This window comes from Peromyscus leucopus, chromosome 12 (assembly GCF_004664715.2).
Source record: "Peromyscus leucopus breed LL Stock chromosome 12, UCI_PerLeu_2.1, whole genome shotgun sequence".
Classification (NCBI taxonomy): Eukaryota; Metazoa; Chordata; class Mammalia; order Rodentia; family Cricetidae; genus Peromyscus; species Peromyscus leucopus.
The window spans coordinates 72,732,421-72,760,398 of NC_051073.1; the positions used below are offsets into that span (position 1 = coordinate 72,732,421).

The window sequence follows — 27,978 nt, forward strand, 5'->3', positions numbered from 1 at the left end:
CCCAAGACATCAGCTAATGTCCCTTTAGTGGTGGGAACCTGAGTGACCCCCACTGGTGTCATATTGCCGTGTTTAACCACTCCGGAAGCGCTGTGGCTGGACTGCACGGGCAGCATGGCAGAGCCAGTTCACGGCTACGGAGAATTCATTCATGAATGCTTTCACTTACCTTGACCGTGTTTGCAGCCACGTTCTTGTCTGCACCTGGAATTAGTGTTCGGAGTTGGGCCTTATGGTCAGTCTTCATATTCAAATCTTTAAGGATAGTTTTTAATTTTAATTACTTTTATTTAGTGAGTTGGAGTGTGGGGAGGTGTGGGGATTAGAAGATAAACTTCAGAAATGGGTTTCCCTCTTCAGCATGTCAGTCCTGGGGGTTGAACTCAGGTCGCCAGGCTTGGTGGCAAGAGCCTTTGTCCCTGAGCCATCTTGCTGGCCCTGTATATCCAAATCGATATTAGCCAACTGTCTTCAAGGTGTATTTGATATTTCTGTAAACATTCATTCCACTTATTTCTACAGATGTTTCCCAGCAGGGTACAGCGTAGTACTCTATGACAGGATGACCCCCCCCCACACACACACACACACGTCATTCCTTTTCCTCATTGTCCAGGCAGGAATATAGCCCAGACTGTGTGCATTTACATACTTTCCTAAAACAACCATTTCAAACAATTGAAATGATGATGAACTCAGTTTTGTTTTTTTCTCAAATAGATTGCAATGGACTTTGACCAAAAGTCCATTTTGCTTTTGGTGAGGGCCAGAGCTTCTGTTAAACCGAGGATACAACACATTTAAAGATGGTTAAGGGGGGAATCACTTTCCAAGACAAGGGGTGAATGAGCTTTGTTCCATGTCTATAAAGAAACCTTATTTCGTAGGTATGCAAAGAAGCCGCTTTGTCCTGATGACTTCAGAGATACTATGGATCAGTCCGGAGTTCTCCTCTGGGTAAAAGCAGAACCGTTTATAGTGGGTGCCCTGCAAGCCCCACCCCCCTCCAAATTCAGCCTTCACTACCTTAGGAAGATAGCCTCCTATGTGCGGACTCGGGCCACAGAAGGCGCCTACCCACGCCTGTACTGGTCCACATGGAGGCGCATTGCATGCGGAAAGCTGCAGCTGGCCAAGGAACTAGCGTGGCTCTACTTTGAGATATTCGATAATCTTTCGGTGAGGACACCAGAGGAACGCCTGGAGTGGTCTGAAGTTCTGTCCAACTGCACGACCGAAGAAGAAGTGGAAAAGAAAAGAAATCAGGTATGGCTGATGTGTGTGTAGCTACTCTGAGAAGGAATCCATTCTTAAATCAGGTATGGCTGATGTGTGTGTAGCCACTCTGAGAAAGAATCCATTCCTAACTTTTGCACTGACTGTCTAGTTTGAGGTTTTAGGTTGTTAGCCATTGTGATTTTAAAGTGCCATTTCAATGTTAACATTTCTAGCTGTGATCAGTGAATTAGTCCTTTTACTTACTAGTCCATAGTTACCCACTCCTGAAGGAACCATGAATTGGCAGCTCTTCCATTGACCAGTGAACTGCTGCTGTTACAGGTAGAGGCCCCTGAGTCTGCTGTGTGCAAGAATTAAATAATTATTATGACTGTATTTATTAATTTGCGCACTTTCTGTTGCTAATATGATAATGCCACAGACTGTTTTAAAAGAGCTTTATTGTGGCTCATAGTTCTGGAGATCCAAGGTCAAGAGGCCACTACAGCAGTGGTTCTCAACCTGTGGGTCTCAACCCCTTTGGAGTCAGATTACCCTTTAACAGGGGTCACCTAAGATCATTGGGAAACACAGATACGATTCATACAGTAGCAAAATTACAGTTACGATGTAGCAATGAAAATAATTTTCTGGTTGTGTGTCACCATAACATGAGGAACTGTATTAAAGGGTCGCAGCATCAGGAAGGTTGAGGACTACTGGGCTGTACCATTCTTGCTAGTAGAGACCTGAAGTAGTACAGGAGGGCATCACATGGTGAGAGACACTTTTTCCCTGTGTGTGTACAATAGTCTCTCTTCCTCTTACAAAGCTTCCAGTATTGAATCTCAGGGCTCTGATCTGATTGTTTAATCCTAATCACCCCCTAAGTTCCTCCCGACACTATAGTCACATTGTTTTTACCCTCTTAGTGCCTCACCATGAGGATGAAATTTCAACATGAATTTTCAGAATGGACACATCATATTCAAGCCGTAGCATTCTGCTCTGTCTCTTGCTCCACACAGCCCATATGCTCACAGAATCATCTTCCGTAAATAGTCCCACAGTCTTAACTTATTCCAGCCTCAGTTAAGAACTCTAGCGTCTCATTTGAGATTCAAGGCAAACTCTTCAGTTGTGAGGCTGTAAAATCAAGTTATCTACTCAGAATATATAGTGGGACAGGCTATGGAGTGGGTAAATACTTTCATCCCCAAGGGAAAGTAGTAACTGGCCAGGAGTGGTAGCACAGGCCTTTAATTAATTCCAGCACTCAGGAGGCAGAGGCAGGTGATCTCTTTAAGTTTGTGGCCAGCTGGGTTGACAGAGCAAGTTCCAGGACAGCCAGGGCTATTAATACAGAGAAACCCTGTCTCGAAAAACCAAAATAAAAAGAAGAAAAGAAAAGAAAAGTAGTATTGGCCCAGAGCACATCCTTACACCATCAGGGCAGACACAAGTTGTTAAAACACCAAACTCTCTTGTCTTGGGTTGGAGTTGCACCCCTAAAGCCTCACGTAGCTCTTCCTCTATGTCTTTGCTAGGCTCAGCCCATACTTCAGCTCTCAGTTTAGGGTCTCATGACTGCAGCTTTCCCAGGTTGGCACTGTAGATTGGTAGTTCCCAGTTACAGAGTCTTGGTGGTAGTCTCATGCTTCCGGTTTCATTGGGCATTGACCCTCTTTAGCAGGACCCCAAAGACAGGCCTCAATGTGGCCTCTTAAGTTTTGCTTTGAAATCTGGGTGGAAGCTGCCATGCCTCCATAGCTCTTGCATTGTGCATGCCTACAGTATGTGTTACACTAAGAGCTGACGTTAATGTTATCAGCTGTACCTGGGCTTCCTTGAACTTAGCCGAGGTGGCCAACGAGTGCTCTTCTGGAAAGCAGGGAGCAGAAAGTGAGAACTTAGGGAGCACGCTCTGAAACAGTTCTTTCCTGTAAGCCCCTGGCCTGTGTTGGAGAAGTAGCCCCACAGACTTCTGCGATCCCTCTCCTATTGTCCTGATGCATCTGGCCTCACTTTATCCAGGCTGATCTCTTGCAAGGTTACTGGATGCACCCCTGCGTGATTTTTCTTTGCTTTTTTGTGGATGACCTGCAAATCTTTCACATCCTTTTGCTTTGTTTCCTTTGAAATTTTGCATTCTATTCTTAGATGGTGCTTCTACACCCGTCTTGGTGCAGTTAATAGGTAGCCCGGGGACAGCTTGACTGCTGTGTTCTGTCAGTATTTCTTCTGCCAGACACCCCGGTTCATCACTTGTAAATTCTGCCATCCATAAATCTCTAGGTGGGTACGGACACAGCCCTCTCACAAGAGCTAACTCAAGAGTCCTGGGAGAGCTGTGTCTCCTCCAAGGACAGTACTCTCAGCAAGGCCTCCTGCTAGACCCCATCTCCTACAGGTCCTCCATCTTCTCACGTTTCCACCCTGTGGTCCAGCTTCAACTCACGACTCACTGGAGGACAAACTACATCCAAACCATAGCAGCATCTCTGCCGCCAGGCACTCCATAAGCTAGTAGGAACGACTGGTGTGTATAACAGCCACACATTAAAGTTCAGAAATGGACTTGAGCGTGATTCATTCTTGTGTAGGAATGACTTCACAGACTATATTAGTTATATACAGCAGTTTAATTATAGTAACAGCAGCCTAGGCCAGTGACAGCTTGTTTCTCATTTGTCCCACACTCCTACGCGGCTGTACGTGATAGGGTGAGTCTCTGGCCCTTGTCCAAGCAATGGCTCAAGAAACCATTTTTCTCTATTTTGGAGTCATGGCCTTGCTGAGGGGGAACAATGAAATAAAACAATGAAATGCAATGGCCTAGGGTCACAACAGTTGACTTCTTGCTTATTTTCACAGAGGCCGCATGAGCTATGGCTCTCTTCCAGGTTGTGGTTGGCCGTGGGAAGAATTGCTTCTTTGTAGACCATGCCTGTTCTTATCACAGATGGGAAGAGCAACAGAGTGGGAGGAAGTGGATGCCTTTCCCCCCTCAGGATGAGATTGAGAATAGGTCTTTACTGCGAAGCAGTCACCGCTGTAAAGGCCACAGACATATCTGTCACCTTCCTAAATCCCTCCTACAGCCATCATTAGTATTTTACTACTGCATATATTAAGCACACATAAATTCTAACTCTTTAGAAAACTGTGTGTTTATTGCAGTATTGTTAGCTGGGAGCATGGTGCTGTATTACAGACCTGAAGAACTAAATTACCTGTGCAATTGAGACTTGGTTAGCTTTTGACCATTGTCTACTTCCCTCTTCTAGCATTCGACAGTCACTGTGCTTCTGTGGACTTAACTCTTTAGATTTCGCATGTGCTGTGTTTTGGGTGTGGTTGGAGTGTTTTCCACAGTATCCCATGTTGGATTTTAATGTTCATTGTGAGGGCACAGACTTAGTCTGAGCAAGATTTGATGGCACAGGCCTGTTATCCCAGCTGTTAAACAGGCAGGAGGATCACAGGTTCAGGGCAGCCTGGGCTACAAAGTGAGTTTAAGTCTAGCCTGGGTAGCTTAGTCTCAAAATAAAAAATAAATAAAATACATATATAGTATGTATAAAAAGATCCTAATGACTCCACCAGACAAACATTCTCAGAAAAGTAGCAAGACAGAAGAACAGTGTGTACAATGAATAGTTTTTCTGTATACTAAGAACAAGCTTGCTGAGAAAGAAGTAAGGGGGAAAAACCCAAGCAAACAACCTTGGATAAACTTACCAGAGGACGTGAAAGACTTCTACAATGACCATTTTTAACACTGAAAAAGGAAATGGAAGAAGACAGAGAATAGAAAGGGCACCAATGCTCACAGATTAACAGGAGTAATATTGTAAAAAAATGGCAATATTACCAAAAGGGATCTACAAGTTCTGTACACTCAAAGTTTTGTGACGTTCTTTATAATACTAGGAAAAAATTCATATAGAAGCACAAAGGACCCTGAATAGCTGAAGCTGTTCTGTGGTGAATGAGCAAGGCTGGAGATGCCACAATGGCTGATCTCAAATTCTAGTAAGGAACCATAGTAACAAGAACAAACGTGTAGACTAATAGACAGACAGAGGACCCAGAGAAAAGCTAAGCACGGCTACAGCCACCTGATCTTCAACAGAGGCGTCAGAAGCACAGGGAGAAATGGTATCATCTTCAGTTAGTGGTACCGGGAAACTGGATATCCGTGTGTGGGAAAATAACAGTGGGCCCTGTTTTCTGAATAAAACCAGTGAAAAATGCATCAAATGCCTGAAACTCTAGGAGTGTCAGAGGAGGCCAGTGTCAGGTGCAGACACAGACAAGGACTTGCTGAAAAGGACTCAGAGCACAGGACATAAGCTCAAGAATTCTTGCTGGGGATGTGTGAGGTTTAACACTACACAGTAGGGAAGGAAATACTCAGAAGAGCGAGGAGACCGTCACAGATGGAGAGAAATGCAGAGTACACAGCTCATGGGGTTGATCTCTAGAATCTACAAAGAACTGAGGAAATTCAACCAAATGAGCAACACAGCCAATACATGGGTAAATGAATTGGATAACAAGTCCCAAAAAAAATGTAAGTGGCAATAAATATATGAGGAAAATGTTGTGTCTTTAGCCATTGGGGAAATGCAAATTCACAGTGCTTTGAGAGTCCAGCTTACCACAGTCGGAATGGCTGTAGTAATGACAAGTGACAAGGAGCACTGATGAGGACGTGGGAAAAGAGGAATCCTCACGTCCTGCTGATGGAATGGAAACAGCCGCCATGGAAACCAGCAGGAAAGTGCGTACCCAAGGGTGTCTTAAGTGGGCATACCAAGAGAGGGTAAACACTACTTAGTAGTCAGGACACAGAATCTATCTAGTTGTCCACCAATAGATAAATGAATAAAGAAAATGTATATATACCTAATGGAATTTTATTCAACTGTAAAAGAATGAAAGTCTATGATTCTTGTGTAAGATAGTGTCAAAACAAAGCCTGTTGCTTCATATAATGAGTATGCACTAATAAAATTAAAAAATCACACTCTAAAACCTAATCTAACTACAGTGTTTAGAGATGGGGGCCTTTGGAAAGTGATTAGGATTAGATAAGATCATTAGCGTAGACTTAATATTGATGGATTTGTGAGAGAGATAGAGCACACAGATAACATTCCACTCCCACTCTGGCCATCTGATACTCCCAGGCCACTTTGTGACTCTGGCCGAAGAAGACCACTACCAGATGGATTCCTTGTACTTGCAGAACTGTGAGCCAAAGTAACTTCTCTTTTTACAAAGTAGCCTGCCATGCATATTTCATTATACTACCAAAAGTAGACTAATACTCCATACAAAGGAAGTCATGTTTATCTTTCTGTGTCTGCCTTACTTTGCATGTGTTTTGTTCCTATCCATGGGTAGGCCTCTATAGGTCTCTGGAAAGATGGGACTCAAACAGAGAGAAGTACAGTTGCCCTGGCCCTGCCAAATAGGACCCGAATCTTTGGTTTCTGTTTCTTCAGTTTTGTGGGCCAGTCTTGAAGTGGCAAGTATGAATTCTTCTTCATTCCATTGACTGTTACTCATAGTAACTCCTAATATTAGCTGCAGCAGAGACTGGGAAATGAATGGCGCCTGTATGTGTGCCCTGGGAGCAGAGAAGGACTTAGCATCTATCCAGTGTCAGTGTCGGCACCATGGGCTAATAGCTCAAGAAAGTTTTGGAAACTGGAGTTATCCCCACAACCACTAGGTGGAGGTACTGCAGTGGTTAGATGCTAGGTAGAGTAGTAGTGCCTGGACATGAAGATGAAGAAAATGTTAAGAACCATCCATGTTTTCTGAGTGCTTCTTCTGGTTGCTATGGATATTAAAGTAGAAAAGGAAGACTCTACTGTCTCATGGGAGACTGCCTGAAGCAGTAATGATTGTTAAACTAGCTGTATAAAATCAAGGAATTTATGCTGTGAAGAAGGCAATCTATCAAAATAATTGTTAGTTAGCCTATTGTTACTGGTGATCAGGGCCCAGCTTGGGTGTTTCTTTATCCAAGAATTGAAAATAAGGGCTCCTGCAGGTTTACAAAAGAAGCAAGGTAATTTTATTTGGAGCAGAACAGTAGTGTGGATCAGGAGGGATACATTGTCAAGACTGACAGCAGGCCACAGGACTGAAGACATTGAACGGCCCTGGGCTGTAGCCTAGGCTCTTCTTATGGAGTATGAGAGAAGGAAGGGCTGGAGATAGGGTGGGTCTCCGTTTTGATTGATAGATTGGATCCTGTATTCATTTTTCCTACCGCATATGTACCTCTCCACAGTGCATCTGATTTACTATCCAATTACACATAGGCATAAGATGGATTCTCCCTTAAGGGTTTCTAGAGATCACAATTTTACCTTATTCTGCATATATCCAAAACCAGTTCAGGCTGGATCAGCCCTTCTAGTCCTTATACCTATATACATTGGGGCCATGCTTGAACAGAAACTGTAGATTTCATTGTTACTGGGGCAGGGAAGCACACCGTGTTGTTCAGATATGGAGTGTGAATAACCTGGTACAGGTGGGGGTTGAGGCCTGAGGTCGCTAGGCACAGTGTTTGGAGAAGGCGGTGTGTGCATAGTGTGTCAGGTGAAGGAATGTTTGGAGAAGGCTGTGTGTGCATAGTGTGTCAGGTGAAGGAATGTTTGGAGAAGGCTGTGTGTGCATAGTGTGTCAGGTGAAGGGATGTTTGGAGAAGGCTGTGTGTGCATAGTGTGTCAGGTGGAGGCATGTTTGGAGAAGGTGGTATGTGCATAGTGTGTCAGGTGAAGGAATTAGGCTCTAAGTATGCTGTTACATGATGGAGGTACCCACAACTTCACGGGGGCCCCAAGCTGCATTAGCTCCTGTGCTTGCCTGCCTCAGCGTGATTCCTCGTGTGTAATCTTCTTAAAACACTGAGATGAAGAATTGTTAATGGATGCCAGGAGGCAGGGGAGAGGTGAAAGGTGGTAAGAAGGAGATCTTCTGGTTGATGGAAATGTTCTCTTTCTGCACAGTTTCAGTGTAGAGATCCTAGCTGGGATCCTGGTCTAGTTTAAAGATGGGAAGCTGGGTGAAGCATGTGGGGGATCGGCGTTATTTCTTACATCTCTGCAGAAAGTTTAAGAATGTAAAGAAAGGGGTAGTTTAGTGGGTAGAGTGCTTGCCTCGCATTGCCACACCCCTGGGTTCACTCCCTGACGTTGAATGAACTGGATGTGGTAGTACATGCCTCTAACGGCAGCACCAAGGAGATGGGGGCAGGAGGGTCAGAAGTTCAAGATCGTCTTTGGCTACATAGCAAATTAGAGGCCAGCCTTGGATACATAAAGCCCTTTCTAACTTTGTAAATGTATGACTTCACAGTTGACGCTCGGTTAACTGGATTTGGGTGATCTGGGAATCTGTTTTTCAGCTTCTTGGGTATGGGTTGCTCTCTGTTGCTATGTTAAAACACAGGCCAAAACCAATGTGGAGAGGAAAGGGCTTGTTGGCTTAGAGGTTACAGTCCATCCAGGAAAGCCAGGGCAGGAACTCAAGCAGGCACCTCAAGACAGGAGCTGAAGCAGAGACCAGAGAGGGTGGTGCTTGCTGGCTTGCTGCTCCAGCTTGCTCAGCGTGCGCTTTCTTACCCAACCTAGGACCACCTTCCCAGGGCGGACGTGACTCAGGGTGGGCTGGGCTGTCTTCTATCAATCATTAATCAAAAAGATGTCCCACAGGCATGGCCACAGGTTACAATCTCAGGGTCCTCTAGCTCTTGTCAAGTTGACAAAGACTAACTAGCACACTGGGTTAGAAATCTTAGCCAGAGATTGAGGTGGATCTAAGTGTGGACACAGGTACGTCACTTCACTGTTTCACTCCTGTGTGTATTGGGACGGGAATGTGAAAATTGTGAGCTTCGAACCACACCCTTCCTCAAACAGGATGACAGAGAATAGTAGTGACTTTTGGTTTTGGTTGTATGTAGTTTTGTTTATTTTAAATGGTCTCACTGTGTAGCCCAGGATGGACTCAGACTCACGATCCTTCCTCCTTAGCTTGCTGAGTGCCAGGATTATAGATGTGCAGCCAGACCAGCATTTTCTTGAAGTCAAACGTTTTAGGAATTTTACAAGAACCGGAGGCCCATTTGCCTCCAAAATGCACATGCATAAGGAACTGAGCAGCTCTGGTGACCGCACGGATACCGCTTCACTTACTAGATTGGTGTCCTGGATTTTCTGGGTCAGCCTATGAACCTCATGCTTTATTGAACTTCCTTCATTTCCTCCTTGCATCTGTTCATTTACTGTTGGAATTACTGAGGCTGCTTTTTCACCTGTACTTTTGGAAAGGACATTGGTTTTCAGAACGATTTCCTATAGCTTCCTATGAAGTGACTCTAGTTACGTAGTTTAGAAATTCCTCTGTCTGGGCATCAAATGATAGCCATTTCTAAATTTGTTGTTTTTAAGATCAAGAAGCCATGTAACCCTAGTTTACTGTGTACTGAATTGTAAGTGATACGTGTATTTTTAAGGTGTGTTCATCTTTTATTTCCTGGACAGCTTTCAGTGGATACCCTGCAGTTTCTGCTTTTCCTGTACATCCAACAGTTAAACAAAATCTCCCTGCGGACATCGTTGATTGGGGAGGAGTGGCCCAGTCCCAGAAGCAGACCGCAGTCTCCTAGCCTAACTGAAAGGACCAGTTGTCACAATAAGGTATTGCTCATATCTTGTAAAGGAAATGCTTCCCCTTCATTGCAAAGTATTTTGGAATGAAGCCAGGCATCATAGAGTATGCTTGTAACTCTAGCTCCTGGGAGGCTGAGCCAGGAGGGTTATGAGTTCAAGGCCAACCTGGGCTATTCAATGAGACTCTAGCTCAAAAACATACAAACAAACAAATAAACAAAAACAACTTTTACCCCCTCTCTTCACTTAATTGCTTAAGTAATTTTTATGTGTTTTAACAACTGTCTCACATAATTAACTCTTTACATAATGAGTCTTCGGAAGGTCTTACTGCTTTTTCTTTTCCATTTTAAAGAAAAATAAGTATTTCCATCTGCTTTCTTGGTGTGGGAAGTGTGTTGAAAGCTATAAAGTGTAAACCATAGAACCATATGAAGGCTCTTTTTTAGTGTGGATGTGCCATAGCATGGCTGGAGGTCAGAGGCAACTTACAAAGGCCGGTTCTCCTCTTTCGCCATGTGGCTCCCAGGGCCTGAACTTGGGTCACCAGGCTTGGCAGCAAGCACCTTTATCTGTGGAGCCATCTTGCTGGCCCCAGGCACATCATCTTGTCTAGCCAATCAGTATTTCAGTATTAGGGTTGGGTTCACTGAAGTCTTTTCTTTCCCAGCTGCCTACTCAGTTCCTTTAGGCACTTGAAGCCAGCCATCAGGGAGGCAGTTTTCGGTAAGGTGAGATGGGTTTCTCTGTCACTGAGCCAGAGTCCAGTGTCTTCAGCAATAGGATCTTCCCATGTAGTTATGGTGAGTAACCAGGGTCAAGGACAATAGCTTGTGTTGCTTGGGAGGCTTCTGAGGCCTCCGAGACCTGAGGTGAGATGAAATCTTCATGTAGTTTTCATCTGCATTCCCTTATGACTTTTTAAAGTGTTTCCTAGCCATTTTCCTATCTCTTTGGAACTATTTTGTTGAATCCCATTACCTGTTTTTAATTGGGTTCTTTATTTTCTTAATATTTAATTTTTTGATTTCTCGGTATACTGTCGACCTTAATCCTTTGTCAGATAAGTAGCTGGCAAAGGTCTCCTCCCATTCTGAGAAGAGGAAATCTTTGCTTTCCTGTCAATTTCCTTTGCTAGACAGAAACTTTTTAGTTTCCTGGGATCCTGTTTGTTGATTGTTGGTCTTATTTCCTGGGCTATGGTAGTAGTATGCAACTTTAATTTAATCTTTAATAAACAGTAAAATTACATGTATTCTGAAGGATTGTTCTAAAATTTATTTTTTATCAGTACAAGTCAACCCATTTTTTTTCCACAAAGAAATTGTATATTTGCTAAAAATACCTTAATTTTTAAGTTTGACAGTTCCTTAAAAGGGAGGATTTGGTCACACATTTCTTTCACTCTGGAATATGGGAAGCGAATATAACAGTGTCCGCCAGTCACTTCCCTCTGTGTCCTCTGGCATGGCAGGCGCAGGTGGGCTGGGCCGGCATAGTGTACACCCCAGAGAACTGGAGACTTCACAAAGCAGCCTTCAGTCAACTTGACAAAGTACTTCGTAGTTAGTTTTTGAGAAACAAAGCTATTATTATTACTCTCATTCCACAAAACTCTTGAAAACAATAGAAAAGAAGGAAAAATGTCATATAAATAGGAAGGAAATCAGTTCCTAGCATTTGCCTTCTGAACTTTCTCATTCTTTTTTCTTAATAGTAATAATGTTTGGAATTCAAATTTCTCTCTGTCTGTCTGTCTCTGTGTCTGTATTTAAGGGGTGCACCATCTACACAGGGCTTCTCATTGAGCCTAGGGCTTACTGCTTTGGGACTGGACTGGCAGCCAGAAAGCCACAGTGACCCTCCTGTCTGCCCTGCTCCCCCCTCCCAGGGGCTCTACACTTCAGAGTGAGTGCTGGGGGCCACATTCAGGTCCTCATGGTGTAAAGCAAGCCTCCGTTCACACTGGGCCGTCTCCACAGCCCTCTTCTGGTTCTCGCGTGTGTGGGTCTGTGTGGCAGCTTCTGTATCGGAACATGCTGTGTCTCCAGCACTAGACACTGGAATTTTCTTCTTCTGTTTTTCCGCACAGAGTCCAGTGCCGTCATCCTTGCTTCCATTGGCTTTAGTCTTGGTGAAAAAATATTGCATACATTTTGATGAAGATTGTTTTCAATATTAATTTCACAGTTTCCATTTACTCAACAATTTCATCTTGCTTAGCCCCCTACCTTTGAAAACATTTCTCCATCAAACCTGTAATGTTTTCTCTGTATCTAAGCTTGGGATTTCTTAATGTAGTTAGAATTTTTAAGTTCTCCTTCTAAGGAAGGTGTAGCAGCCACTGGAGCATGTGATAACCCATCTTGATGAGCTACACCATTGTGTGCACCAACACTTGTGAGTGCAAGAGTGTATCACAGCAGCTTCTGAAGCCCATCTGGACAGTAAGCAAGACCATATTGTTCCAAATAGACCTGCCAAAATTCTGGGTGCTCAGAACAGTTGAGGCCCTGCTATTGCTCAACACTTGTGGAGATATCCCAGAATACCCAGAATTCTTAGGCTTAATTGAAGAGTGGTTCTGTTTCATATATTTTCCAAAGATCATTCTTTTTGTTTGTTTGTTTGTTTGTTTCCCCCCTGAGCCAGAGTTTCTCTTTGTAGCAGTCCTGGAAGTTCTGAAACTCTCTTTGTAGACCAGGTTGGCCTTGAACTCACAGAGATCTGCCTGAGTTCTGGGATTAAGGGCATGTACCACCACTGCCTGACTCTGAAGGTCATTCTTAAAGGGATTCTTTATTATAAACCTGTAACTTTTTCTATTTTTAGTGTAGGTCAGACCATCTAATACGTAAGATCAAAATACTTCACTTTATGGGAATAAATCCGTTTCTGAATTTGTTCAGGTTGAACAGCTCACTGGTAGAACCATTCAGTAGAAGGAAGTCCATTGTTACTGGGTTCCACTTTACAACACAAGTTGTGCGTATTAGTCAGGGTTCTCAAGGAACAGTACCGATATTAAAAGGGATGTATTAGACTGCTTACCGGATGTAGTCCAGGTAGTCCAGCAATGGCTGTCTCATAGTAGAAAGGCCTAGAATCTGGTAATTATTGAGTCCATAAGTGCCACGGACTGGCCCATCAGGGTTACCACGACCGTAGGGGGACCAGGGCTTGGGTAGTCAGGAAGGCAAGGACTCGGCAAATGACAGACAGACAACACACTCAGAAGTGGTTTGAATCTGCTGCAATTTTACTTCTGCAAATCAGTAGTTTATATACAGAAAAGAAAACTATCAAGTCATACAGGGAACAACAAGAGCTTGGCAATAATTCCATTACATCATCTTTTAAAAAACAGCAAGCACACAATTATTAATCGGCACTAGACATATCTCTTCACCCACAAGAACTTTATGACCCAAAGAGCAGTCTGTGTTTTTTAAACTTAGTATAGTTCCTAGACTTGTGTAGGCTTCTTGCAGCTGTGTCCTTCATCTTTATCTCAGCCGCTCGCTAGTTTATTATTCATTTTTACTTTTCTGGTTCTCATGACCCATTTAGCCAATTTGGATGCTGCAGATCCTCCCTAAGTCTTTCTTTAGTTCTTTTATCACATATCTCTTTTAATATAAAACCTTTTTACCTGCTGGAATATGAACTCTTGTACTTTTACACCTGTAAGGGGAAGGGGTTCTGCTGTAGTCCTTAAGTTTTCTATGCTGAACTTCCTCAACAGAGGGGTCCACCATCTGCCTCCTATGAGATAACATCTTTTGTCATAAATCACTTTAGTTGGGATTCCTAAAGGATCCTAGTGGGTGAGTGTTCATTCCCTAGAAGTGCCTGAACTATTATACTTTCTTTATCTAGCGGCTTGGGGTCTTTAAGGAATAGCTCATTCTGCTATTCCTAAATAAGGTCCATGTCCAGCTTCCCCTTTCCTCCATAGTTCACAACCCAAGCATTCATTAATTTTGGCTGTGCTTCATAGATTAATTAGAACATTATCAGAAAAGCAGTTATACAGAACCCAAAGCACAGAGAGCTCATGATCTGTGAAGCACATCTTATTTGAGAAGGAGGCATAACACGGGCACTCTGCCAGGGACCTCCAGGGAGGTTAGTCCTGTGGGACACGTATCTCCCGTCCGCTATTATTGACATAATTGTTCATGTCACACGGACGACACTGGAGTTGGTGTGGCACATAAGGCTACATGTCTCTGCAGTCCCAATCTGGTGCTGTATGCTGGAGGATTCCCGGAGAGCTGCTGGTCTTTAGTCTGTGCTGGAATCCTGAAGAAGTTATATTTAATCCCAGCCTCAGCCAGGGTCGAGTGAGGGTAAGCAGGCACAAAGCAAAGCTTCCTTCTAGGTCCTCTATTTGGATTGCCACCAGAAGGAGTGACCCAGATTTAGGGTGGACCTTCCTACTGCAAATAATTAATTAAGAAAATCCCTTAGAGACGTGCCCAACCGCTTGGGTTTTAGTTGATTCCAGATGTAGTCAGGCTGATTCCAGATGTTGTTAAGCAGCTATGATAGTATGTCATTGCCGTGCGATTTGGAAGAATTTCTATCAGTAAGATGTTATAGCCTTGCCCTCTGTGACCAGTAGGCAACTCTAGTTTCTATACCATTTTTGATATATTGTTTATTCTCTCTAGGTGCAAATTGTTCTGCAAGATGTCTGCTTGCAGAGTTGTCTTTCAGCCTCAGCTGCTTTTAAAGAGGTGTTCTTCACACAAGTAGCTGACCCTCCATCTTCTGCCCAGTGCAAACTTCTGCTTTCACCTTAAAATAAATTTCTTACTTCTGTATTGTCAGTAAATGTTTGATTGTGCACCTAAGTTTATATATCTATATATCTGGGGTTATGTAAAAATTTCTCAGACAAATAAGTAGGAATAGAAAAAGTTTAAGAAGCACTGTGTTAGGGAGAGATGACTCAGCAGTTAAGAGCACAGGACCTAGGTTTGTTTTCTAGCACCCACATGACAGCTCATCACTGTCTATAACTTGAGTTCTATAGCATCCAATACTCTCTTCTGGCCTCCACAGGCACCAGGCATGTACACGATGCACAGACATACATGCAGGCAAATACCCATACACATAAAATAATATTTTTTATAAAAAGAAGAAAAAGGTCCTTTGTTGAATTGTTGTCTTGCTGGCTTCTAGCCTAGCTGAGGAAATAGTGAGCTCCAGGTTCACAGAGAGTTGCTGCCGCAAAACAGATGGATAGAAAGTGATAGAGGACATGTGACGCGCTCTTTGGACCAGCACACACATGCGCGTACGCTCATGCACAAAGACATATATATGAATAAATAAGTAAGTAAATCCTTTTTTAAAGTCCTATGTTATAGCATGAGTGGGCTTTTAAAATTTAATTATCTTTCCTTTTTTTTTTTTTGAGAATTTTATACACGAATTCTATATTTACTGAGTTCCACCTCTCCCTCTTGTCCCCCAACTCCTCCCACTATACCCCTTTGGATTCATGGTCTCTTTGTAATTATTGTTGTTACATATGTATGTGTGTGTGTATCCATTTAGTGTTGTTCATACACACACACACACACACACACACACACACACACACACACGCGCGCGCGCGCACGCGCGCGCATACACGCATGTGTGTGTGTGCACATACATTGTGTGTGTGTTTAGGGCTGACTACTTAGAGTTGGATAACCTCTCTCAGGAGGGCTTGTCTCTAGAGAAAAATGATTCTCAGCAGCTTTTTGATTACCTGTACCTTTTTAATCTATGGGTGAGGCCTTGTGAAATTTTCTCCATCCACATTGGCATGTCAACTGGTATCATTTTGCAGGTCTTTTTTGTTTTGTTTTTTTGAGACAAGGTTTCTCTATGTAACAGCCCTGGCTATCCTGGAACTTACTCTGTAAACCAGGCTAGCCTCAAACTCACAAAGGTCCACTTGCCTCTGCCTCCCAAGTGCTGAGTTTAAAGGCATGTGCCACCACCACCTGGCTGCAGGTCTTTTTTAATGCAACTGTGTTGTTAATATTTCATAGATAAAACTTCTCTATCATGTCTAGAAGATAATATCTTGCAATAGGCATCCTGGTCCTCTGAATTACAATTGTTCTGCTCATTTTGCCACAATGTAAAGCCTACAAGCCTCGACAGTGTTTGGCCTGGCAGGATATCTCCAGTGGTACAGTAGTGGCACTAATCTAGGAGGAAACCAACAACTGGATTAAGGGAAAGAATTCCTGCTTGGTACTGTAAACTTAGCCAACTAACTCCCTGTGGTTAGAGCAGTCACAGACCTTAGAGGAGAGCCCACTCCTTCCATTATCCTAATCAGGATAGTTTAACTGTGTTCTCAACACTAATCTTTATATTCTCAGATAAGTGTATCTCTTACCCCTCATCAAAGCAGCTTCTTTGAACAGCAGAAGCAGGCTATTGCAAGAATTCGTAAGTGGTCAGAATTCAGGGGGTAAGTGATTGTGGAGTGAGTACCCAGCTCCAGATGGGACATCTGTGACATAGTCCCTACACCTAAGGCTCAAGGGACATCAAAAAATGGACGCTTGAGCAGAGTAGCTTATTCACTGTTACACCTTTGACTTTGTTGAAACAGAATCTCATTAATAAAGTTGGTCCCAAGCTCCTGGGTATATGTGATCCTCCAGCCTGAGTGTCCCAAGAAATTGAAATGGCAACCTGTGCTTCCATGCCTGACTCTTATTGGTCTGATTTGAAGTGATGACTTAGAGCTATCAGTCCTTTAGATTGAAGAACTTACTAGCTGATGGTGGGTACTTATGTAACATTGGGGCCTATTAGAATAGCCATAAGGCCCATGAGTGACCTGCAGATTAGAGACTTAAAGTGCAGACCTTTTATGCAAGGACCAGGTGTATTGGGAGACTGTGGCCTCTGAAAGAGGAGCAGATGACTTGCCAGTTCCTGCTCTGTAATGAGCTGATTCTGCTTTGGCTTGGGAGATGAACGTGTGTCCCCACAGTCCAGTCTACCTTTATTTGTTCCCTGTAGGCCGGGGGAAGCTACTGCCTGCCCTGTGAGCATACTCTAGTTGTAGCTGTATCTAGTAGCTGTCAACTCTCACTGCCTGCCTCAGAAGAGCACTCTACATCCTGCTCGCTCCCCTCTGACCTACACTTCTTGTTCTTGCTTGGATTCCATCCTCAGATCCTAGCTGGCCACGCTGCTTTTAGTCTACAGTCAGCATGGACTCTTGTGGACTTGAGAAGAACTCTGTCAATGATTCCTTATTATCATGGTTTTCATATTGCTTGCCATGGGCATAATAATAAGAATGAGAATTGTCGATTGAACCTTAAAACAGCTCTCTTCCTTGACCTGTTTTCATTGGAATCCAAAGGAGAATTTATTTAAAAGAAAAAACATGTTAATCAGCTATAGGAGTTCAACATCCTTAGCCATCAGGGAAATGTAAATCAAAACAACTCTGAGATTCCATCTTATACCTGTTAGAATGGCTAAGATCAAAAATACTAATAACATGTTTAATAACACTGATAACTAATAATAATATGTTGGAGAGGGTGTGAAGTAAGGGGAACACTCCTCCACTGCTGGTGGGAGTACAAACTTGTACAGCCACTTTGGAAATTAATATAATGGTTTCTCAGAAAATTGGGAATCAATCTACCTTAAGACCCAGCTATACCAATTTGGGGCATATACCCCATACCTAAAGGATGCTCAATCATACCACAAGGACACTTGCTCAACTATGTTCATAGCAGCATTATTTGTCTTAGTCAGAACCTGGAAACAACCTAGATGTCCCTCAACCAAAGAATGGATAAAGAAAATGTGGTACATTTACATAATAGAGTATTACTTAGCTGTTAAAAAACATGACATCAGGAATTTTGAAGACAAATGAATGGAACTAGAAAAAAATCATCCTGAATGAGATAACCCAGACCTAGAAAAACAAACATGGTGTGTACTCACTCATAAGTGGGTATTAGCTATAAAGAATAACCATGTTACAATCTACAGCCAGAGAAGATAGGTAACAAGGAGGACCAAAAGAGGGACACACAGATTTCTCTGGAAAGAGGAAATAGAAGAGATCTCCTGGATAAACTAGGCATGGGTGGGGGGTGGGAACATGAGGGATTGGGTTGAGGACTGGATAGAGGGGGAGAGTAATGAAAGAGGTATCTTGATGGGGGTAGCATTTTGGGGTCAGGTAGAAACCTGCTGTAAGGGAAACTCCTACCAATCTACAAGGACTCCAGGCTAAGACTCCTAGCAATAGTGGAGAGGGTGCCTGAGCTGGCCTTTTCCTGTCATCAGATTGGTGACTACCTTAATTGTCATCAGAGAGACTTTGTCCAGTAACTGATGGAAGCTGATGCGGCAGAGATCTACAGCCAAGCACTGGGCCAAACTTGGGGAATCCCACTGAAGAGAGGGAAAAGGATGGTACAAGTCAGGAGTGGGGTCAAGGGGGACAAGGGAACCCACAGAAACAACGAACTTAGGCTCATAGGAGCTCACAGACACTGGACCAACAGCCAGGGAGCCTGCATGGGACCAACCTAGGCCCTCTACATATGTGTGACAGTTGTATATCTTGGTCTACCCTGGGACTCATAGCCGTGGGATTGGGACCTGATGCTTTGGTAGTCTTTTGGGGACCTATTCCTCATACTGGGTTGCCTTACCAAGTCTTAATATGAGGGGAGGAGCTTGGTCCTACCTCAACTTGATATGCCATACTTTGCTGACACCCATGGGAGGCCTGCACCTTTCTGAATAGAAACAGAGGAGGAGTGGATTGGGCCGGGGGTTTGGGGGGTAGGGGTAGGGAATGAGAGGAGAGGAGGGAGGGGAGACTATGGTGGGGATGTAAAATAAATGAATAAATTTAATTAAAAAAAAGAAAAATTAAAAAAAATAAACGAAAAGAAATGTATAGTTCAAATGTCTCTGACCTGACAAGTACAGGCCACATGTTTTAGTAGCTGTCCGAGGCCCTCTGTGATTGGCCCTGCCTGCCATTGTAGTTCCTGTTCCCAGTTGGCTCCTGTACCCCAGCCAGAACTTCCTTTTCTCGACAGAGCTGTAGTCTTGGCCTTTTGTTCATAGTTGTTCCCTTCACTGTCGGCATCCATCAGGAATTTACTCCGCCATGATTTTTTTCCCTCAGATGAGGGAGTTCTCTCATGCTTGTAGAATGAATGCTCTTACAGATGTCTGTAAGCGCTCTTTTGTGGATGTCTGTTATATCTCTACTGATAGTCTTCTCACCATGGACTCCTGAGTTCCTTGAGGACAGAACTATCTTACTCGGTTTACATAGTCAACGCACAGTCCAGGCCAGACAGAGGTTCCAAATGTATTTCACACAGATGAGGTAGATAACAGGGATACTCACCCACTCAAACCGTATTCCCAAGGTGGTCATTTCTGTTAAATCTAGGTGCCATAAAACTGTAACTGTAAATCAAGAAACCCAGTGGTTTGTGGGAAGAGTGCCCACCATACTTACTTTTATGTTTAATCAGATTGCAGCCAAATGCTTACTAAAAATATGTGTAAAACTACCTTCAGGCTGTGTGTGTAAGGTGTGATGATTTGGTCTCACTTTTAAGATAGCTCCTTGGGTAAAAATGTAAATTTTACAAAATCTGAAAAAATCCTAAACAGTCCGGTCTCAACATACTTTATAAGGGTTGTTGAATCTGTAGTGCTTTTGCATTAGTTAGCAATACCCTATACTCAAGGGTCACTTTTACCTAGCTACCTACATTCTTTTGAGAGAATGAGACGGCATATAAACACAATATAATTAAAATACAAAGTTTTTTCTTACAGAATGTCTTTGTTCTGTTGAGTGGTTTTTCTTTGTTTGTTTTAGAACTGGAATGACTACAGTCACCAGGCTTTTGTCTGTGACCATCTGTTGGATCTCCTTGAGCTGCTTCTAGACCCAGGACAACTTACTGCATCCTTCCACTCAACCCACACTAGTGTGCTCTCTCAAGATGCCATCCTGGCGCTCAGCTTCCTCATCGAAGGCACTGTGAGCAGAACCAGGAAGGTCTATCCCCTTCATGAACTTGCACTGTGGCAGCCGCTGCATGCAGAAAGTGGCTTCTCGAAGATCTCGAAGACGTTCTCTTTGTACAAGCTAGAAGCCTGGTTGAGAGCCTGTTTGACTGAAAATCCATATGGCCCATCTGCTTGCCTCAAGTCTGGAAAGAAATTGGCTTGGGCTCACCAAGGTATTTTTTTCAAATGCATTTTACCTAATATTAAATTGACCAAGAACCCCACTGTTTTCTGCTGTATTAACGGTCAGATGTCTGCTAGCCTGGTGCTGTGGCACACACCTGTAATCGAGCATTCGGAAGACAGGGCAGAAGAGTCACAAGTACAAGGCTAAATTGGGCTACATGGTGAACCCTGTCTCTGCACTGCATGCATGTGGTACACAGCATACATGCAGGCAAAACACCCATACACATAAGATAAACATAAAGGGAAAAAACAAGTAAGTAAGTAAATAAGAAGTACCCCATATAAAAGAGGACCCACTGTAAGAATGATAAGCGGCGCTGGTTACTGCAAAAGATCAGGACAAACCCCAGTGTCAGTATCAGAGCTTTATTAGGAGGAAGAGGGGTAGGGTGGGGGGACAAGAGAACCAGGCCTGGGGAAGGAGCACGTGCAGAGAGAGAGAGAAAGATGGTGGGGGGAAAAGAGAACAGAACAGAGAGAGGAGGTGGGGGTCTGAGTCACGGCTCTTTAAGGTGCAGGTGGGCTTACAGAGCTACGCCACACATGTGCAGATACATGACCACGCCGCGCATGTAATCACCAGCGTACACTGATGACGTAAGACACAAGACCCCTTGTCAAGCTCCTGAACTGGCATGTGCGATCATGCGGCTGGAACACGGCAGAATCCCCACACTCACCTTGTGTGTGTGATTTGCACCATGGAGCAGGACCCTCAGTGTTGACTGGGGTTTGTCAGGACTCACATGACTGTAATCCGTCCTCCCTGGAATCTCCTTCCCCCTTGCAGCCAGGTGCTTATTTGCTTGAGACTTTTTATTTCCTACTTAGCAGCAGAATTTGGCCAGCCAGTAGACATTGCCTCAGAGTTGGCATAGAGATGAGGGGCTTTTAGCTGCATAGACACATGTTGCTGGAGGGCTTCTCTCCAGGTTCCCCAAGCCCTGCAGTCCCACAATCCACGTATAAAATAATCACTCAGACACTTATATTACTTATAAACTGTATGGCCATGGCAGGCTTCTTGTTAACTGTTCTTATATCTTAAATTAACCCATTTCTATAAATCTATACCTTGCCACGTGGCTGGTGGCTTACCGGCGTCTTCACATGCTGCTTGTCCTGGCAGTGGCTGCAGTGTCTCTCCCTCCTTCTTCCTGTTTCCCCAATTCTCCTCTCTCCTTGTCCTGCCTATACTTCCTGTCTGGTCATTGGCCATCAGTGTTTTATTTATATAGAGCAATATCCACAGCACTTCCCCTTTTCTTCTTTTTTTTTAAAAAGGAAAGTTACATTTTTTTTTTTTGAAAGTTACATTTTTAATAAGAATTTTGAAAGATTGCAGATATATAGAAAAGAACAGTAAACACCACTTTGTCATTAACTCTTAAGTCTAATATATTTTTCTTTGCATGTATTTTGAGTTTAGGCATGGATACATGTAAACATGTGTAATGTCATGGTCACATGTTTTTGGTGGGTTCTTCTTTTTTTTTTTTTTTTTGGTTTGCAGCCATCTTATTATTTGTGTGTTTCCTTAAATAGTTGAAGGTGCGACCAGAAGAGCGAAGATTGCTTGCAATGCTCACGTGGCCCCTCGAATGCACCGCATTGTGGTGATGAGCCAGGTGTTCAGGCAAACACTGGCCAGGAGCTCAGACACCCTAGCAGGAGCACATGTCAGAGTTCATCGCTGCAATGAGTCTTTCATATATTTGCTCTCCCCCTTGCGGTAAGCATTTTCATATTTTCTTTGGACAGGGTTCATTTTTTTAAAAAAATTTATTTTATTTATTATACAGTGTTCTGTCTGCATGTTTGCCTGCAGGCCAGAAGAGGGCACCAGATCTCATTACAGATGGTTGTGAGCCACCGTGTGGGTGCTGGGAATTGAACTCAGGACCTCTGAAAGAGCAGTCAGTGCTCTTAACCTCTGAGCCAGCTCTCCAGCCCCAGGATTCTTCTTCTTCTTCTTTTTTTTTTTTAAGTCAGAATTTTATTCTAGGTAATTCATTCAGAAGAATTTAATTCCTTTAACGTTTTTCAGATCCGTGACAATTGAAAAATGCAGGAATAGTACCTTTGTGCTGGGTCCTGTGGAGACGGCTCTTCACCTGCATGACTGTGAGAATCTAAATGTCATTGCTGTCTGCCACCGGCTGTCCATCTCCTTTACAACTGGCTGCACCTTCCACATAATGACACCGTCACGTCCACTCATTCTCTCTGGGAACCAGAGAGTAACTATGGCCCCGTTCCATACCCATTACCCGATGCTAGAGGACCATATGGCCAGGACTGGCCTTGCTACGGTCCCCAACTACTGGGACGACCCGATGGTTGTGTGCGGAGAAAGCGGCGACGCAGCAGTCTTCCGGCTCCTGCCACCTTGCGAGTTCTACGTGTTTGTTACTCCCTTTGAGATGGAAGGGGACACGGTGGAGATCCCCGGGGGTCTCCCCTCGGAGTACCAGAAAGCGCTGGCTCAGAGAGAACAGAAGATTCAGATCTGGCAGAAAACTGTGAAGGAGGCTCGTCTGACAAAGTGAGTGTTTTCTCGTGTCAGTGTCTGCTGTGCATGTGAGACTGGATGGGACTTTATAGTCTCCAGCCAGCCACACTAATTAAACGACACGGGCATGTTTTCTCAGGACTTGAACCCCAGGTTAGCATTTTATGCACTGTGTTACTGGGTGGGTTGGTATTCTAGCCTAGTGATTTTATCTGTAAGACAGTTGGGATGGGTGGATCCAGAGCAACAGAGCCGCAGCAGCCACCCGTCCAGGAGAGCAGGGGTCATTTTTATGGTCTCACCACATTTGTTTCCCTTTGGACTTCAGTAGGACTGTGGAGTGTCTGGTTCTTGCTTTGGGCTGTAGTCATTCCCGGGGGCCCTGTCTGCCTTGGTGTCCTGTGGGATTGTGTCCCACAGAAACAGCACAGCACAGCCAGGCTGATGGGTGGGCTGTCCCTGGCTGTGGTCTACTCTTGTCTTTCTTACCCACACCAGGCTGTCATGTGAGGCCTTTATCGTTTCTGTTTCTTCTGTCTGGTAGTCAGTTCACATCCTTTTGCTTCTTCCATCATTTCATGTCGACATCTTACTGGACAGACATCTTCTGTCTGCCCTCCGTCTACAGCAGCACTCCTGGTAATGCCACACTGTCACCTGACGCCCCACTGTGCTCCAACAAGCAGTCCCTAGAAGTACTTGACTGCATGCTGTGTGTTTATCTTGCCTCTTTCCTGTATTCCCTACGAGGGTATACAGTTGACAGGGACGTAGACACAGATCACAGCTGCCAGCCTGGACAGGGCCAGTCTCTTTTCTTTATGATCTATTCCCATCAGTCAGAACACTGCCTCATTCATTTTGTCCTCAGTAGGAATCTGCCAGCGAATAGACCTGTAGACACTCTCTCCCTGTGCTCTAACTGTCTAGACTGTCTAGAAATAGTCGTTCAGTTGTGTTGAGATCTCCGGTAATCACAGGAGTAAATCTGTTGGGGTTGTCTTCTTAAATGCTTTCGCTCTCAATCACAATTCAGGGAGCAGAGGAAGCAGTTCCAGGCCTTTGTGGAGAACAAGTTCTACGAATGGTTGGTTAAGACAGGACATCGGCACCAGCTGGACAGCCTCGTTCCACACACAGCGGCCTCCAAACAAGTGCCCAGATAGGACCCCACACGGGACTGCTGGTAGGCGTTTAGAACTCAGAGCACTTAAGGAGCTTTTGGGAACTCTTCCATGGCATACAAAGCAGAAAAGCAAGGACTTTAGAGCATGTTCTCCTTGCCAGTGTTCTCTTTTACCCCATCTGCCTGTAGACACATACTCAAGTTTTATTTGATGAGAAAACTAAACTATTCAAGTTTAGAGAAATTTGGGCAAACATAACGACCAAGTTTTATCTTTTTTTACAGTTTCTGTAGCACCAAAATATTATTTTCCCATTAATAGCATTAGGTTTTTGTTTTGCCTTTTGTTTTTAATATTTATTTTATTTTATTTGTAAGTATGGGTATGTGTGTATGTCTGTGTGTGGGTGGGTGAAGGTGCCCAGAGAAGGTCAAAGGTGTCGGGTCCCATGGAGCATTAGTCTCAGGTGATTGTGGGCTGACTGACGTTGGTTTTGGGAGTTGAACTCAGGTCCTCTGGGAAGGCAGTGTATGCCCTTAATTGCTGAGCTGTCACTCCAAGCCCAGGCGTTAAGTTCTGTTTCTCCTCTCTACTGTATGTTTTCCCATCCCCCCAAACTATCTCATAAAACTGGTCTTTAATAATCACACATAGAGCATTACCAATAGGTTAGTTAGAATTAATCCAAATAAATATTTTATTACTGAACACTAGAAGAAAGTCATGAATTAAATATGTAGATGAGATTATAGATAGGAATACATTTATTGAGAATTACTTAATTTAAATTCTGTTTTTCCAGCATTTTTTAGACTTTTTAAAAACTTTTTATTTTTCCTTCGTGTCTTTCACATCATGCACCTTGGTCACATTCATTTCCCTGTCCCTTTATATCTGCTCTCTGCCCTTGCACCCCCCACCCCAATAAAATAGAAAAAAAAAAAAAAGGAAAAATTTCATCATGGAAGCAGTAGTGTGATACAGTGAGTCATGCAGTAAACTTTTATCTGTACATCTTTATTGCAAGTGTTCACTGCAAAGAGTCATTGGTCTGGTTCCAGGCCTCTGGTTTCTGCTACACTATCCGTGCTGGGCCCTCCAGGTACTTCAGAGGGGAAGCGGCTCCACCCTGGCGACCTGAGTTTGATCTCCAGAACCCATGTAAAGATGAAAGGAGAAAAGTACTCCACAAAGGTGGCCTCTGTCCTCCACAGGCACACTGTGGCCTGGATGTGTGTGCACACAAACCCACATCATGAACCCTTGCGTCATAATTAATAAGGATTCATTATTCCTCCCTTCCTGTGGGTCTGTGAGCAGTTAATGGAGGGTGTCACTTTCTCCAGTGATCTAGCCGCTGATAAGCTGCATCTGTACCAGTTAATAGCCGCCTGTGCTCCAGAACAAGGCCTCTCCTGCATAGTGCAGTAACTGGAAAATAAGGGGAGGAAACAGAGTGTTGGCTGCTGGTTTAAATAATCATTCCCATTAGAAATCCAGCCAGAACAGTGAAATTTTTATTTACACACTTAAAGAATTAAAGAATTTCTCAAAGAGTATGAAAATATAAATAGCATTTGTCTTTCAGAGATGAAACTAGGGATCCAAGATAGGAAAAAGCTTATTTTTAGAGAGATATAATTCACATAACATGAGATTCACCTGTTTGTTTAGGGCCTTATTTTCTTTTTTTTTTTCTCTTCTTTTGGAGGTACTGAGGGTGGAAGCCAGGGCCTCACACATGCTATATAATCATTCTACCACTGAGTTGTATCTATAGCTCTCTTTGTACTTGTTTGTGAGACCAGATCTTGCTACATTGCTTAGATTTTGGCCTTGAACAAAGCAGACTTTGAGTTTGCAATTCTCTTGCCTTACTTTCCCAAAGAGCTGGAATTGTAGGTGTGTACCATCTAGCCTGGCAACTCACCTTTCTAAGGTGAAGAATTCATTGCATTTTACTAAGTTCGCAAATCTATGCAACAGCCACCTTTTAAAAAACAACGTTTCATAGTGCCTAGTTAGAATGCCCTCTCCCCATTAGTGGTCATTTCCTATGCCGTTAACTCCTCAGCTTCTCTCACCTCCAGGCCCCAGCAAACAAGCATTTGCCTTGTTTATTCTGGACAGTCTTATAAATGGAAGCAGTCAGCTTGTCAAGGTTCATCCCTGCTGTATCAAGAGTGTTCCTTCTTACAGTAGGGTAGCAGTCCATCGAGACGACTTGAAGATTCTTTCCACTTGGCAGCTCCTTCAAATCACACTGCTTCATGTTTACAGCGTGTGCTTCCGTCTCATGCATTTATACCCAGGAGTGGGCTGCACCACATGTGCTCACCTATTTAGGGGATTGCAGGTTTCCAAACAAAGCTGCAAACAAAATGATTCCCTTTCCAAAGTGTGTCTTCCTTTCCTTTTTGTTCATGACACAGAGTCTTTCCACGTAGTCAGGCTGGCTTTGAACTTGTCGCAGTCCTCCTGCCTTGGCATCCTGAGTGCTGGGATTGTGGGTATGTGCCAGTCTTTTTAAGAAGCATGACTTTGAGCTGAAGAGATGGCTCAGTGGTTTAGAGCACTGGCTGCTCTTTTAGAGGACCTGGGTTCAATTCCCAGTACTTACAGGGAAATTCTTAACTGTCTGTAATAACAGTTCCAAAGGATCTGATGCCCTCTTCTGCCCTCCAAGGGCACTGTGGGCATGTGGGTGCATACACACACATGCAGGCAAAATATCCAGGCACATAAATAAAAATAAATCTTAAAAAAAAAAAAAAAAAAAAAAAAAAAAGCCCATGCCTTTAATCCCACCATTCAGGAGGCAGAAGCAGGTGTATCTCTGTGAGTTTGAGGCCAGTCTGGTCTACAAAGTGAGTTCCAGGACAGCCAGGGCTGTTATACAGAGAAACTCTGTCTCACAAAACCAGAGAGAGAGAGAGAGAGAGAGAGAGAGAGAGAGAGAGAGAGAGAGAGAGAGAGAGAATTTCACAGTATGTAGTTAATAAATGCTGGGTTGAGACTGTACAAAGAAACAGGAACTGGAAGGCATAGGGATTGGCACTCCTGTTAGTCTCCAGGTGGAATTTATGTCAGGCATAGGGATTGGTGTTCCTGTTTACCGCCTGTCTACCAATTTTGGGTTCGTAATATTTTCTTTCTGTTATAAAGTAACTAACACCATAGAGGAATACAAAGCTAATCTTCTCATGATAAATTGTCATGCTCTTCCTAATTTATATGAGTTTGTAAATGAAAGTAGTTTTCATATTTGCATGGACTGTGAAAATTGATTTATATACATTACATTCTCTTTGCTCACCTGCAGGACTCTGGAAACATGAGGAAGGATGGAGACTGGTGCCCACTGAAGACTGTTGGAAAGACACCCTTGCTGCCTGAGAGACCTCAGGCTTTCCCTCCAGTTCACTCCTTTGTTGGTTCCTGTCTATACTCTCTTGGGTTGAATTTGAGCTTCTGACTTACCTGTTGAAAATGGAACACTGGGCAAGGCAGATGGATGTATGAGTTAGTGTCTAAGTGACCGGGTGAAGGTTCACAAACTGACTTCATATTTTAATTTGTATGATGGAAGGGTTTTGTCCTAGCTGAAAAAGTTAGCCAGGTGTGGTGGCACATGCCTGATTCCAGGGCTCAGGAGGCAGAGTCAGGTAGAGCTCTGTGAGTTCCAGGCTAGCCTGGTCTACATGGTGAGGACCCAGTATCTCAAAAAACAAAACAAAACAAAACAAAAAGTTGTGTGGTTCTTTGTAACTATTTAAAATGAAATTGCTACTCCTTTTTTAAAAAGAGTGACAGTATGGTCAGTTGGTATATAAGTACAGCAGAGATAGTTTTATAAAATGGTATTTTAGGCCTTAACGTATAAAACACATGAAATTGTGTAAAATTTTTTATTTTTATTTTCTGCTTCAAATTTCAATAAACAAATTCTAAAAAGTAATTTTCCCTTTTTGTTAAGAAGATAAGTTTTACTTTTAATTTTAATAAAAGGTTTTGTTTTTCCTCTGTTACTGTACCAGAGTTGGGTTTACATGTGGCTAGGAAGCCCTGTTCTTCCAGACAAGTGAGTGACATGATTCTAATCACTAACCCGAGTTACTTACTGAAT

At 43.4% G+C, this 27,978-nt stretch overlaps 1 protein-coding gene and 1 long non-coding RNA gene across 5 annotated transcripts in view; both read left to right on the forward strand.

Annotated features, from left to right (window-relative positions):
• The window catches only part of Tbccd1 (TBCC domain containing 1), a 48,307-nt gene extending 20,497 nt beyond the window's left edge, over positions 1–27,810 (forward strand). For all 4 annotated transcript variants that reach the window (XM_028875215.2, XM_028875216.2, XM_028875217.2 and 1 more), the window contains exons 2-8: positions 888–1,266; positions 9,789–9,944; positions 19,831–20,197; positions 21,759–21,945; positions 22,261–22,758; positions 23,762–23,911; positions 27,175–27,810. In XM_028875215.2, coding sequence (XP_028731048.1) covers positions 931–1,266; positions 9,789–9,944; positions 19,831–20,197; positions 21,759–21,945; positions 22,261–22,758; positions 23,762–23,891 — 1,674 coding nt within the window. In that variant the 5' untranslated portion in view covers positions 888–930 and the 3' untranslated portion in view covers positions 23,892–23,911; positions 27,175–27,810. The remainder of the gene's footprint in view (positions 1–887; positions 1,267–9,788; positions 9,945–19,830; positions 20,198–21,758; positions 21,946–22,260; positions 22,759–23,761; positions 23,912–27,174) is intronic.
• Positions 14,137–14,757, forward strand: LOC119088806. Its single transcript, XR_005092550.1, has 2 exons — positions 14,137–14,269; positions 14,594–14,757. It is a non-coding gene; the product is annotated as an uncharacterized LOC119088806 (long non-coding RNA).
• Positions 27,811–27,978: the final 168 nt, after the last annotated feature.